The following is a 13,194-nucleotide window of genomic DNA, read 5'->3' as shown; positions in this document are numbered from 1 at the left end:
AGGAACGTGGTTCAAGACTCGTGGATCCTTATGGGGGTCAGGTGACTGGCACCAATGGATGTTGATCACTAGTAAAATTCCACAGCTCAACACAAGGAGTATTATATCTTACAAGTGTGAGGAACAACACTTTCCAAGAACAACAGTTACTTGTAAGTAATCTCTCTTTCTTTCCAATTGATCATATCCAATTCAATAACTAATCCACTAAAAAAAGAGTAAAAGGGTTTTGTTAGATTTCATCAATCTGCCTGCAGCATATTAGTTAGAAAATATAATAATAGTAATACACTTGCCTTGTTTCCCTCTTTTCTTTTTTTAAAGATGGCAATAGAACCACCTCAGGGTCTGAAGGGAAAATTACTTCAGACATTTGGATACAGTGGCAGTGGAGAGGTAACGGAAATTATCTTCAACAAGCCTGAATGTGGCTTATCATGGAAGAAGCTGGTGTTCAGCTTGTGTTTCTTCAATGCTGTAGTCCATGAAAGAAAAAAATATGGAGCTTTGGGCTGGAATGTCCCATATGAATTTAACTCTTCTGATTTAGAAGTAAGTATTTTTAAAAAAAAAAAAACCCAAAGAAAACAAACAAAAAGTTATCTGGAACTCTAATTCCTAGGTTCATGAATGCTTATGCTAGAGATGGGTCTGAACTGGTTTCCCAAGTACACAAATTCAGTGTCTCAGGCCCATGATTAGCTTATGCTGTACTTTGATTCTAAGTTTGCCTCCCAGGAACTATTCAGTTTCTGGGAGACAAAATCCCAATAAGTTTAAAATAAAAAGTAAACATTCCAGGGTCAGACCTGGGAAGAACCCAGTGATCATTAAGTATTTATAGATGTATCTGAAAAAGAGAAGATTATGGAAGACCACCATGTATCATTTTTCCCTACAATACAGGAAGGGTACCCCATATTCCTTCCAATACCACTAGTGGTATGGATCATGAAAACTCTGTGGAGAAACAAAGACTCCATAATTCCTGAAGCCAACAGGTAATTGTTCTTCTTTGATCACTGCACATGTGGATCCCACTCATGGTGTGTTGGGCACCCCAGCGCAATAGTTTGCAATATTTTCACTAGCAGTGTGCAGCAGGGCTCGCATTCACACTCTGCGTGCCCTCATGCTCCCCTTCCCAAGGGTATAAAGAGCCTGAGACCCTAACTTCCACTCAGTTCTTTGCAACCACCCTAGGCAGAGCAGATGGAACAACATGAATATCCATTTTATAGTTACTTGTTGCTTAGAGAGGGTAGTAGTTACTTTTTAGTAATTGGAACTTAGTAACACTAATGAATTCTGTTATTCTACTTTTTTAAAAGATACATTTTAATTTTGTTTTTTATTCTCCTCAGGCAGTAGGTTTTTAGTTTAGATACAACAGCGCTGAGCTCTATGGTGATAATTGAACCTACCAATTTACCCTAATTGTGGGCTCAACTGTAAAAAGTATGTGAACGTTCAAAAGATGTCACAGTAACAGATAATAACAAATGTTGATAGGAAACATTACAAAAGGGAGACTGAATTAGTCCAAACTAAATGGAAGTTATGGGGCCTCATCATAAGCAGCTTGATATCCTCCACCTCCAGAGGCCCTTATAGACTTACCTGTTAATGAGGCTCTTTTAGATCTAGCAAAGATTGTTTGGCAAACACTAGCTTCCATTCCCCCTACATGTAAAAGAGCAGACAGGAAGTATTACATCTCAGCAAAGGACTCAGAGTTTTTATTTTCCCACCTCTCACTTAACTCCCTGATAGTAGATGTGGTGAAGGAATGTGGTGGGCAGCACCATGCTAAATCAGCACCACATGATAAAGATCACAAGTGCCTGGATCTATTAGGAAGAAAGGCTTACTCCTCAGCCTCTCTTCAGTTCAGAATTGCCAATTATTAGGCCTTGATGGCAAAATATTACCACATCTGCTTTACCAAACTCACCTCCTTTGTCAACCACCTATTAGCAGAACACAGGGAGCAGTTTTAAGTGATTGTGGCAGAGGCCTGACTATTGGCTAGAACAATGTTGCAAGCCTCCCTTGATGCTGCTGATGCCACCACTCTTTCAGTTGCCACAGCAGTGGTAATGAGAAGAGCCTCCTGGCTCCAGCTCTCTGGTTTCCCTAAGGAGGTTCAAACCATGGTCAAGAACCTTCCTTTCAATGGTTCTAAATGGTTCACAGATTTGATGGATGAGCCTCTGTGAATATTGAAGGATTCCAGAGTGACTTTGCATTCTCTTGGCATTTATACCCCTTCATACAAGAGAAAACTCGGCAAGTCTCAGACAGCACAAAGATCCCGCCCAATCCAATTCGTCCCCCCTCAGAGGGCAAATGAACCACAGGTGCCGACTTTTCTAAATGTTGGGGGGTGCTCAACCCCAGGCCCTACCCCCACTCCACCCTTCCCTAAAGGCCCCACGCAAGTTCCTCCTCTTCCTGCTTCACCCCTGCCCTGCCTCTTCCCCCACTCAACCCCCACTCCACCCCTGTCCCGCCTACTCCCCCTCCCTCCCAGCCTCCTGCCTGCACGTCGCAAAACAGCTGATTGTGGTGGGTGGGAGGTGTGGGAAAGGAGGGAGGGGAAGGCGCTGATATGACCATGGGGCCCTTGGTGGGGGGGAGCTGATAGGGGAGCTGCCGGTGGATGCTCTGCACTCACCATTTTTTCCCCATGGGTGCTCCTGCCCCAGAGCACCTACAGAGTCAGCGCCTATGATATGAACCACGCCTAAGAAGGCAGAGGTTTCAGAGAAGGAAACTATCCACTTCTCAGCCTTCTGCCTCACACCCATCCACTTCCAAACAGCAATTTTGGCATGTCTGTTGAGAGTGTGAACTACCATCCACATCCTCTCCTGCTGCACCAGTTCACGAGCCTTCCTTCCTTTGGCAAACACCTTCAGGACTTTAAGTGAGCCTGGGAGTTAATCACTACAGACAAGTGGGTCTTGGAGATCTTTTCCACAGATTATTCAATACACTTAACTTCACTTCCCCCTTCTCCATCCCTCTTCAGGGACGTCTTTAATGAGAGCATGCTTCACCAAGAAATAGACACTATCTTATGTTTGGGAGCTCTAGAATCAGTCCCCATGCAGCACAGAGGGAAGGGGGTTTATTCAAGGTACTTCCTGGTATCAAAAAAGAGTGGAGGTTGGATACTCATCCTAGATATGAGACTACTCAACATCTATGTGAAGGTGCGGAAATTCAAAATAGTGATGTTTGCAGTGATAATTCCTTCACTAGAGCAAGGGGATTGGTTTTCAGCCCTCAAACTTCAAGACACTGTTGGCTTAGTGTGATGGGGTGGACTAGGCTCTGAGGCCCCCTGCTGCAGGCTTTGTGACCCTGTCACACCCCACCCCAGAAAAGGGCAGTAGAGAGGTCCTCCAACCTGCCTAGAGCAGCTGTGTGGGAAGCAGCTAATCAGGGCCCAGCACACTAGTATAAGAAGAGCTGCAGGGCCAGTACAAATTCAGTTCCTTGGTAGAGCTGGAGGGGGCATGGATGGTGTGTGGCTGGCTGAGGGAGCTGCACACATGAGGTAGTTCTGCCAGAACCGGGAAGAGCGAGAAGGAGCCTTAGGCTGCTTGCAGGGATTCCATCAAGACAAGGCCCTGAAGTAAGGGTGAAGATGCCACAGGGAAGTGGCCCAGGGAATTAGAGCAGCAGCGCAACTTATATAAAGGGACACAGCAACAGCTGCTATTTACAGGGTCCCTGAGCTGGGACCTGGACTAGTGGGCGGGCACCTCGGTCCTCCCAACCCCCCATTAGTCACTGAGGGAAGTGGCCTGGACTTAGAGGCACCTCAGAGGGGAAACTGAACTGTAGTGGCCCAGCTGAAGACCTGGGGCCAGAAAGGCCCTGAGAGGGCAAACACATTGCCTTCAGGGAAGGAGCCCTGAGGCACCTCTCTATTCCAGAGCAGGGACAAACTGAGAGAGGCATTACAGAGGGCACTGAAAAGGCCCCTGTAGACAGACTGTGTATGATTTGGCCACAGGACTGAGTCACTGAAGACCCACCAAAGAGAGAAAGTGAGTGTGCACTTGGCCATGGGGTGCTTGCGAGACGTGAGTGTGCCTTTGTTAAACTTAGAAATTACAAATTGAAGGCACAAAGACTGCTAGCAACAGTGCATATTTCCACATCACTATGCATCTAGCCATTCATCCCACAAATGGTTCCTCCTCTTTGTTATTGGCCAGGATTACTTTAAAAAATGAGTGCTCCCCTTCAGCCTATTATCTGCCCCAATGGTCTTTTCAAAGATCATATCAGTGGTAGCAGCCCAACTCCACAAGAAAGGCCTCTTCCTCTAATTGGGTCTACAACTGAATATACAAAAATCAACATTGACCCTGGAACAGAGCCCAAAATTCATAGAGGCACAATTCAGTGATGGCAAGAGCCTACCTTTCTCAACACAGGTTCGTAGCCCTCACCAATGTAGCAAACATGATTCAACTCAGTCCACAACCCATGGTCAGGAACTACATTCAATTACTGAATTACATGTCAGCCACCAACTTCAGTACACCAGACTTTGAATGCACTGCTTCCAAGGATGACTCAGAACCATTTACTTGCTCCCTAGACACAGTCTACATATGCTCCTTTCCATACCTGCCTTTGTGAAACAATCTCTCAATTGGTGGAAGAACCATCACAATGTGTGCACAGGAGTTCCATTCACAAATCCTTCCCCAATGGTCTTTTAACAATGGATACCTCTCTGTTAGGCTGGGGAGCACATCTAGAAACTCACATGATCCAAAGCAAGGAGATGATGCTACATATCAATCTCCTGGAACTCAGGGCAGTAAGATGCACCGGTCTCTGATTCCTACTGCTAATCAAAGGCAAGCACATAAAAATCATGATGGAAAATATATCATGCACGTTTTACATTGACCTCCAGGGGGGAGCAAGTTCCCCATCCCTTTGCACCAAGGCAGTCAGAGTTTGGAATTGGTGCATACAAAACCGTATTACTATCACAACAGCCTGTCTAGCAGGAATCCAGAATATTACTGTGGATGCACTCAGCAGACACTTCTTCCAAGACCATGAATGGGAAATAAATCCCAACATATTACATCCCATATTCCACCAGTGGGGCACTCTCCAGATAGATCTGTTCACCACAGAAGCAAACAAGAAATGCACCCACGTATGCTCGAGGAGCGGATTGGGTTCCGAATCCTTAAGGGATGCTTTTCAGCTTCAGTGGTCATCAACCCTACTGTATATGTTCCCTCCAACTCCTCTAATAGGAAAGACATTGCTCAAAACAAAAAAAGAATAGGGCCAAGTCATCCTAATAACCCCCACCTAGCCCAGGCAAATGTGGTTTCCTTACTTCCTACAGCTGGCTGTTTGCTGTCTAATCATTCTTCACAACACTCCCCACCTCCTCTCCTAAGACCGCGGGAGAATTCTTCACCCCAATTTCAAGATGTTTCCTCTCAAACATGATTAAGAGAGGGCTCACTGGGGTAGAGATCACCTGTTCAGCAAGTAAAAAGAGTGCTACTACACCCTAGGAAACAATCTACTTGCTACATGTATTGTCAGAAATGGACACATTTTGCCAGTTGGTGTGGCCATAGACAGCATTCACCAATGATTGCATCACTTCCAGATATACTAGATTATACCTTAGCCCTAAAAACTTCCGGTTTATTGATTAGTTCAATAAGAGTCCACCTGGTAGCCATCACAGCCTTTCACACACCCCCATTCAGGGCTGTTCTATCTTTAGCCTCCTAACCACAGGATGGTTCCTAAAAGGGCTTGGAAACCTCTACCCAGTAGTCCAACATCCATCTCCAATATGGGACCTCAATCTGGTCCTTAAATGCCTCACAAGACTTCCTTTTGAACCTCTGGCTTCTTGTTCACTACTCCATCTGTTGACAAAGACACCATTTCTGATAGCCATCACGTTGGCATGATGGTTTGGTGAGCTAAAGGCCCTGATGGCATATCCCCTTTTCGCATTGTTTTTTAAGGACAAGGTCACGCTTCGACCTCACACCAAATTTTTACCTAAGATCTCTTCTGCATGCCACCTCAGTCAGACAATTCACTTGCCCGTCTTCTACTTCATACTGCATCTGAACCCCCAGGATGCAGTACTGCATACCCTGGATGTCAGAAGAGCTCTGGCCTTTTGTCTAGACAGAACAAAACCCTTCAGAAAGACCGAAAAGTTATTCATCTTGATAGCAGACAGATCAAAGGGGTTGGCACTTTCTAGCCAAAGACCTTCCAAATGGATTTCACACTGCGTTAACTCCTGCTACCCATCTCATAACACTGAGCCGCCCTCACTCATATACACCTATTCAACAAGGTTCGTCGCCTCCTCCACGGCCTTCCTTAATAACGTACCAATCATCAAAATATGTAAAGCTGCCACTTGGGCTTCTGTGTGTACGTTCTCTGAACACTATGCAATCACCCATGACTCCACTGTGACACGATATTCAGCTCGATTGTACTTTCTGCTGTACTGGATTCAACTCAGAAGCCCCCTCCACCTTAGAGCGTACTGCTCAGTAATCACCTAGAGTGGAGTACCCATAGGGACACACATCTCGAAGGACAGTTACTGCACAGGGTGAGTAACCATTTCTTATCCCATCAATAAAAGGATTGCCATCATCCGATTCCTCTTTAGACTTCAGCAGGAGGCCTTCACTGAAGAATAGAGCAAGTCAGCAACAAAAAAACAATAACAGTAAAGGCAATACAAACTAGCCTTATGAATGTAAAGATTTAACTCCTAATTACTTTCCTTGGTATCCTCCAAGTTGGGTGAATGTGTGTCACCCATAAGATCCTCAACTGTGGCATATTGACCCCCATGATCACAGTATCTGCAACATTCAGGATGAGTTCCCCACAATACATGGAGCATACATGTAAGTCACTTAATTCAAGTTCTTGAGTGTCACATCATTCTGCTGCTTAGATTGTGGAATCAGAAAATCAACAGAATTATAGTGATAAAGATTTCCATACCTACTCAACTGGCGATGTGCCAACCAATCACTCTCCAGCCTGTTCCTCATTTCCTCTCTCAGGACACTAGCTAGGTACACCACCCCAATCTCCAGCTCAAGGCATGGCCCTTTGCTAGTTCCAAAGCTTGGAAATGATCTGTTCGGAGTATATAAAGGTGATACTGTTACATCTCAGGAAGCAAACTACTTTCACATGTATGTTCAAAGGTGGAAGAGATTCTAACTCTGGTGACTTGAGACGCAGTACTTCTACATCCTCTCCACTACCACTTGTGTGAGATTACATCCTAGAACTAAAGATGTCAGGATTATCTGCAAACTCCATAAAGGTGCATCTTGCAGCCATCACTGTCTTCCATCATAAGATAGAGGGTTGTTCTGGTTTTGCTGATCCTTTCACAAGAAGAATTCTCAAGGGAATGAGTAACCTCTTCCCACAAATCAAATTACCTACATCGGTATGGGATCTCAACCTTGTCCTCAGGTGCCTTACAAAGCCTCCCTTTGAACCCATGCCCATCAGCTCTCTTCATGAAAACCACATTCCTAGTATCCATTACTTCCGCTCGGAGAGTGGTAGAGATAGGGGCTCGAATGGCATAACCTCCCCTCCCCCCCGTTTATAATCTTTTTCAGAGACAAGGTTACACTATGACCGTACCCCAAGTTCCTACCAAAAATACCTTCAGACTTTCATATAAACCACACTGGGACAAAAGGGAGGCGACATTACACACATGATGTCAGGAGACCACTAGCCTTCTATTTCGATAGCACTAAGTCCTTCAGGAAAGCTCCCATACTATTTCTCTCCATTGCAGACAGAGCTAAGAGATCCTCAATTGGTAAACAAAGACTGTCTAGATGGATATCGGACTGCATTACCTATTGCTATCATTCTCACAACATTCAGCCTCCTCCTAGGGGATGAATGCACTCCATGAGATCTCTCTCCACTTCCACAGACTTCCTCAAAAACATTCCAGTCACAGAAATGTGCAGAGCACTGACTTGGACATCTGCTCATACATTTGCTGAACGTCATGCAGAATCAATGTCCAATGCCATATTTGGTCCACTGTCTTATCCTCAATTCTAGACTCAATTCCTAAGCCCCACCCCTCCATTGGGGCACTGCTGCGGAGTCACCTGCAGTGGAGCACCTGTAGGGACTCGAAGAAGATAAGTTTACTCACCTTGTGCAGTAACTGTGGTTCTTCAAGATGTATGTCCCTGTGGGTGCTCCACTACCTGCCCTCCTCCTGCTTGCTTGGAGTTCTTACCAATAAGCTCTGTGATAGAGAAGGAACTGAGGATGGTTTGCCTGCAAAGCGCTATATAGCCCTGATGCAGGGCATAAGACGAGGAGAAAGCAGAGTCAAATGGACACTGCTACCTAAAATCTCTGATCTGAGGCACAGAAAGTGCAAATACACCTATTGGCGCACCAATATTTTATTTTAATCTGTTTTTATAGTTAGTATGCAGCTAGGAGGGTGTTCTTGAAGGATTCACCTATATCATGAGGTTCTGATGATGATAACATAACCACAGGAAGAAAAGGAGTACTTGTGGCACCTTAGAGACTAACCAATTTATTTGAGCATGAGCTTTCGTGAGCTACAGCTCACTTCATCGGATGCATACCGTGGAAACTGCAGAAGACATTATATACACAGAGACCATGAAACAATACCTCCTCCCACCCCACTCTCCTGCTGGTAATAGCTTATCTAAAGTGATCATCAAGTTGGGCCATTTCCAGCACAAATCCAGGTTTTCTCACCCTCCGCCCCCCCCCCACACACAAACTCACTCTCCTGCTGGTAATAGCCCATCCAAAGTGACCACTCTCTTTAACAAGAGTCAAGTTAAAGTAACAGTACTAATGCTTAACTTCAATCTTTTCCTCCAAAGGTTTCCATACAGATCTTGGGGATGCTTCTGGCAAACAAAGAAGAGATTCCTTGGCAAGCAATGTGTTATCTGACTGGAGAGGTAGTCTATGGAGGTCGTGTGACTGACCACTGGGACCGTCGTTGCTTGCTCAGCATTCTGAACAATTTCTATAACCCTGTTGTATTGCAGGAGGGTTTCGCTTACTCTAGTGATGGGGTAGGAAAAATATTTTATCTCTCACTATTCTCAAGTGTTGTAATAAGTTGTAGCTTTATACTGCATCAAATATTTTCAGCCTTATAAATTACTGAACTTCAGAATATGGGTTTCCAAATCTAAATTTTGAACAGCAATTAATTGTTAAACTTTACTATGGCACAGAAGGCTCTCATCATTCAGATTAAAATTGTATACATGCACCTGTATGTGTTTTTTGGAAATGGTTGGTGAAATACAGTATACTTAGTTGCATTGATCTGAATTACAGTGGCACACTTTGATTACCATACTTGTATGAATTTTTGTAAATAAAATAAGAGCTCAAGGTGCATCTCTATGGTCAAAATGCACCACTGTCATTTTATGCGTTTGCATGTGACTGACTTAGTGGCAAACTTCTGGAAATGAGCAACAGAAGGATTTATTTGCACACTGTTAGCTCCTGGGTCCTGCTTTGCTGTGGTACCAATAACAAAATGACCCCCCACATTTTTAAAAAAAATCATGTGATGTGATGTTTAACTACAAAGGGGTATTGAAAAATGGCACAGTGTGGTAGTGAGATTACAATCACACTTTAAAATACATTATAATGTCTTATAATTATAGTCAGATATATGTACTGGGATATGAAATGGCATTTGATCCTTTTAAGATCCTCTAGCTAAGCAGGGATACAGGCATTTACTCGGAAACAAGTTACCCCTGAGGAGCATGGGAATTTATTGTGAGTAGAAATTAAACTAAAGCCTGTTTATAGCAAAACCAATGTAGCATTTTTGAGAAAAAAAATTGATTCTTCAAGGGCTTCTGTGAATTCCCATTTAGGAGATCTAGCACCTCTAGCATCGATCTGCAGAATGATAGAGAAGAGTTACGTCGATTATGGAATGCAGGAGCGCTTTTGTGCTAGGATATCATCGGCTCCATTGACATAAGGGAGTGCATCCCCTTGACCATCTCAGTTCCTTAGCTGCCAAGAGCTAAATGGAACTATCTGTTGTGTCATAGTCCTGGTCTACACTAGGAATTGAGGTCGAATTTAGCAGCGTTAAATCGATTTAACCCTGTACCCATCCACACAACAAAGCCCTTTTTTTTACTTAAAGGGCTCTTAAAATCGATTTCCTTATTCCACCCCTGACAAGGGGATTAGCGCTGAAATCGGCCTTGCCGGGTCGAATTTGGGGTACTGTGGATGCAATTAGACGGTATTGGCCTCCGGGAGCTATCGCAGAGTGCTCCATTGTGACCACTCTGGACAGCACTCTCAATTCAGATGCACTGGCCAGGTAGACAGGAAAAGGCCCGCGAACTTTTGAATTTCATTTCCTGTTTGGCCAGCATGTCAAGCTCCATGATGGAGTCCCAGAATCACAAAAGAGCTCCAGCATGGACTGAACGTGAGGTACGGGATCTGATTACTGTATGGGGAGAGGAATCTGCTATCAGCACTCCGTTCCAGTTTACGAAATGCCAAAACATTTGTCAAAATCTCCGAGGGCATGAAGGACAGAGACCATAACAGGGATGCGAAGCAGTGCCGCGTGAAACTTAAGGATCTACGGCAAGCCTACCAGAAAACCAGAGAGGCAAACGGCCGCTCTGGGTCAGAGCCCCAAACATGCCACTTCTATGATGAGCTGCATGCCATTTTAGGGGGTTCAGCCACCACTACCCCAGCCGTGTTGTTTGACTCCTTCAATGGAGATGGAGGCAACATGGAAGCAGGTTTTGGGGATGAGGAAGATGATGAGGAGGAGGTTGTAGATAGCTCACAGCAAGCAAGTGGAGAAACCAGTTTTCCCAACATCCAGAAACTGTTTCTCACCCTGGACCTGGAGCCAGTACTCCCCGAACCCACCCAAGGCTGCCTCCCGGACCCGCCAAGTGGAGAAGGGACCTCTGGTGAGTGTACCTTTTAAAATAGTATTCATGGTTGAAAAGCAAGCATGTTTAATGATTAATTTGCCCTGGCATTCACAGCCAGTACAGCTACTGGAAAAGTCTGTTAACGTGTCTGGGGATGGAGCGGAAATCCTCCAGGGACATCTCCATAAAGCTCTCCTGGATGTACTTCCAAAGCCTTTGCAAAAGGTTTCTGGGGAGGGCAGCCTTATTCCATCCGCCATGGTAGGACACTTTACCACTCCAGGCCAATAGCACATAGTCAGAAATCATTGCAGAGCAAAGCATTGCAGTGTATGTTTGCTGGCGTTCAAACAACATCCGTTCTTTATCTCTCTGTGTTATCCTCAGGAGAGTGATATCATTCATGGTCACCTGTTTGAAATAGGGTGCTTTTCTTACGGGGACATTCAGAGGTGGCCGTTCCTGCTGGGCTGTTTGCCTGTGGCTGAACAGAAATGTTCACCACTGTTAGCCACGGGGAGGAGGAAGGGGGGAAGGTTTAGCCACGTGGTTGGAGGAGGCAAAATGCGACCTTGGAACGAAAGCACATGTGCTATGTAGGTAATGTTAACAGCAAGGTTTACCGTGAAAGAGTGTACCCCTTCTTCTATAAAATGTGTCTTTTTAAATACCACTGTCCCTTTTTTTTCTCCAGCAGCTGCATGTGTTTCAAGGATCACAGGATCTTCTCCTTCCCAGAGGCTAGCGAAGATTAGAAGGCGAAAAAAACACACTCGTGATGAAATGTTCTCTGAGCTCATGCTGTCCTCCCACATTGACAGAGCACAGACGAATGCGTGGAGGCAGACAATGTCAGAATGCAGGAAAGCACAAAATGACCGGGAGGAGAGGTGGCGGGCTGAAGACAGTAAGTGGTGGGCTGAAGAGAGGGCTGAAGCTGAAAGGTGGCAGCAGCGTGATGAGAGGAGGCAGGATTCAATGTTGAGGCTGCCGGAGGATCAAACTGATATGCTCCAGCATACGGTTGAGCTGCAGGAAAGGCAGCAAGAGCACAGACCACCGCTACAGCCCCTGTGTAACCAACCACCCTCCTCCCCAAGTTCCATAGCCTCCACACCGAGACGCCCAATAAAGCGGTTCGGGGGCCTCCGGCCACCCAGTCACTCCACCCCACAGGATTGCCCAAGCAACAGAAGGCTGGCATTCAATAAGTTTTAAAGTTTTAAACTTTTAAAGTGCTGTGTGGCCTTTTCCTTCCCTCCTCTACCAACCCTCCCGGGCTACCTTGGCAGTTATCCCCCTATTTCTGTGATGAATTAATAAAGAATGCATGAATGTGAAGCAACAATGACTTAGAATCATAGAATCATAGAATATCAGGGTTGGAAGGGACCCCAGAAGGTCATCTAGTCCAACCCCCTGCTCGAAGCAGGACCAATTCCCAGTTAAATCATCCCAGCCAGGGCTTTGTCAAGCCTGACCTTAAAAACCTCTAAGGAAGGGGATTCTACCACCTCCCTAGGTAACGCATTCCAGTGTTTCACCACCCTCTTAGTGAAAAAGTTTTTCCTAATATCCAATCTAAACCTCCCCCACTGCAACTTGAGACCATTACTCCTCGTTCTGTCATCTGCTACCATTGAGAACAGTCTAGAGCCATCCTCTTTGGAACCCCCTTTCAGGTAGTTGAAAGCAGCTATCAAATCCCCCCTCATTCTTCTCTTCTGCAGGCTAAACAATCCCAGCTCCCTCAGCCTCTCCTCATAACTCATGTGTTCCAGACCCCTAATCATTTTTGTTGCCCTTCGCTGGACTCTCTCCAATTTATCCACATCCTTCTTGTAGTGTGGGGCCCAAAACTGGACACAGTACTCCAGATGAGGCCTCACCAATGTCGAATAGAGGGGAACAATCACGTCCCTCGATCTGCTCGCTATGCCCCTACTTATACATCCCAAAATGCCATTGGCCTTCTTGGCAACAAGGGCACACTGCTGACTCATATCCAGCTTCTCGTCCACTGTCACCCCTAGGTCCTTTTCCGCAGAACTGCTGCCTAGCCATTCGGTCCCTAGTCTGTAGCTGTGCATTGGGTTCTTCCGTCCTAAGTGCAGGACCCTGCACTTATCCTTATTGAACCTCATCAGAT

The 13,194-nt window shown here is 45.4% G+C and overlaps 1 protein-coding gene across 1 annotated transcript in view; it reads left to right on the top strand.

The window, feature by feature from the left end:
• Positions 1-13,194, top strand: part of DNAH14 (dynein axonemal heavy chain 14) — a 454,489-nt gene that overhangs the window by 403,788 nt on the left and 37,507 nt on the right. The window contains 2 exon segments of the mRNA XM_073336702.1: positions 325-552; positions 8,973-9,170. Coding sequence (XP_073192803.1) covers positions 325-552; positions 8,973-9,170 — 426 coding nt within the window.

Source organism: Lepidochelys kempii, chromosome 3 (genome assembly GCF_965140265.1).
Source record: "Lepidochelys kempii isolate rLepKem1 chromosome 3, rLepKem1.hap2, whole genome shotgun sequence".
Taxonomy (NCBI): domain Eukaryota; kingdom Metazoa; phylum Chordata; order Testudines; family Cheloniidae; genus Lepidochelys; species Lepidochelys kempii.
This window is presented reverse-complemented; position numbering and strand designations above follow the sequence as displayed.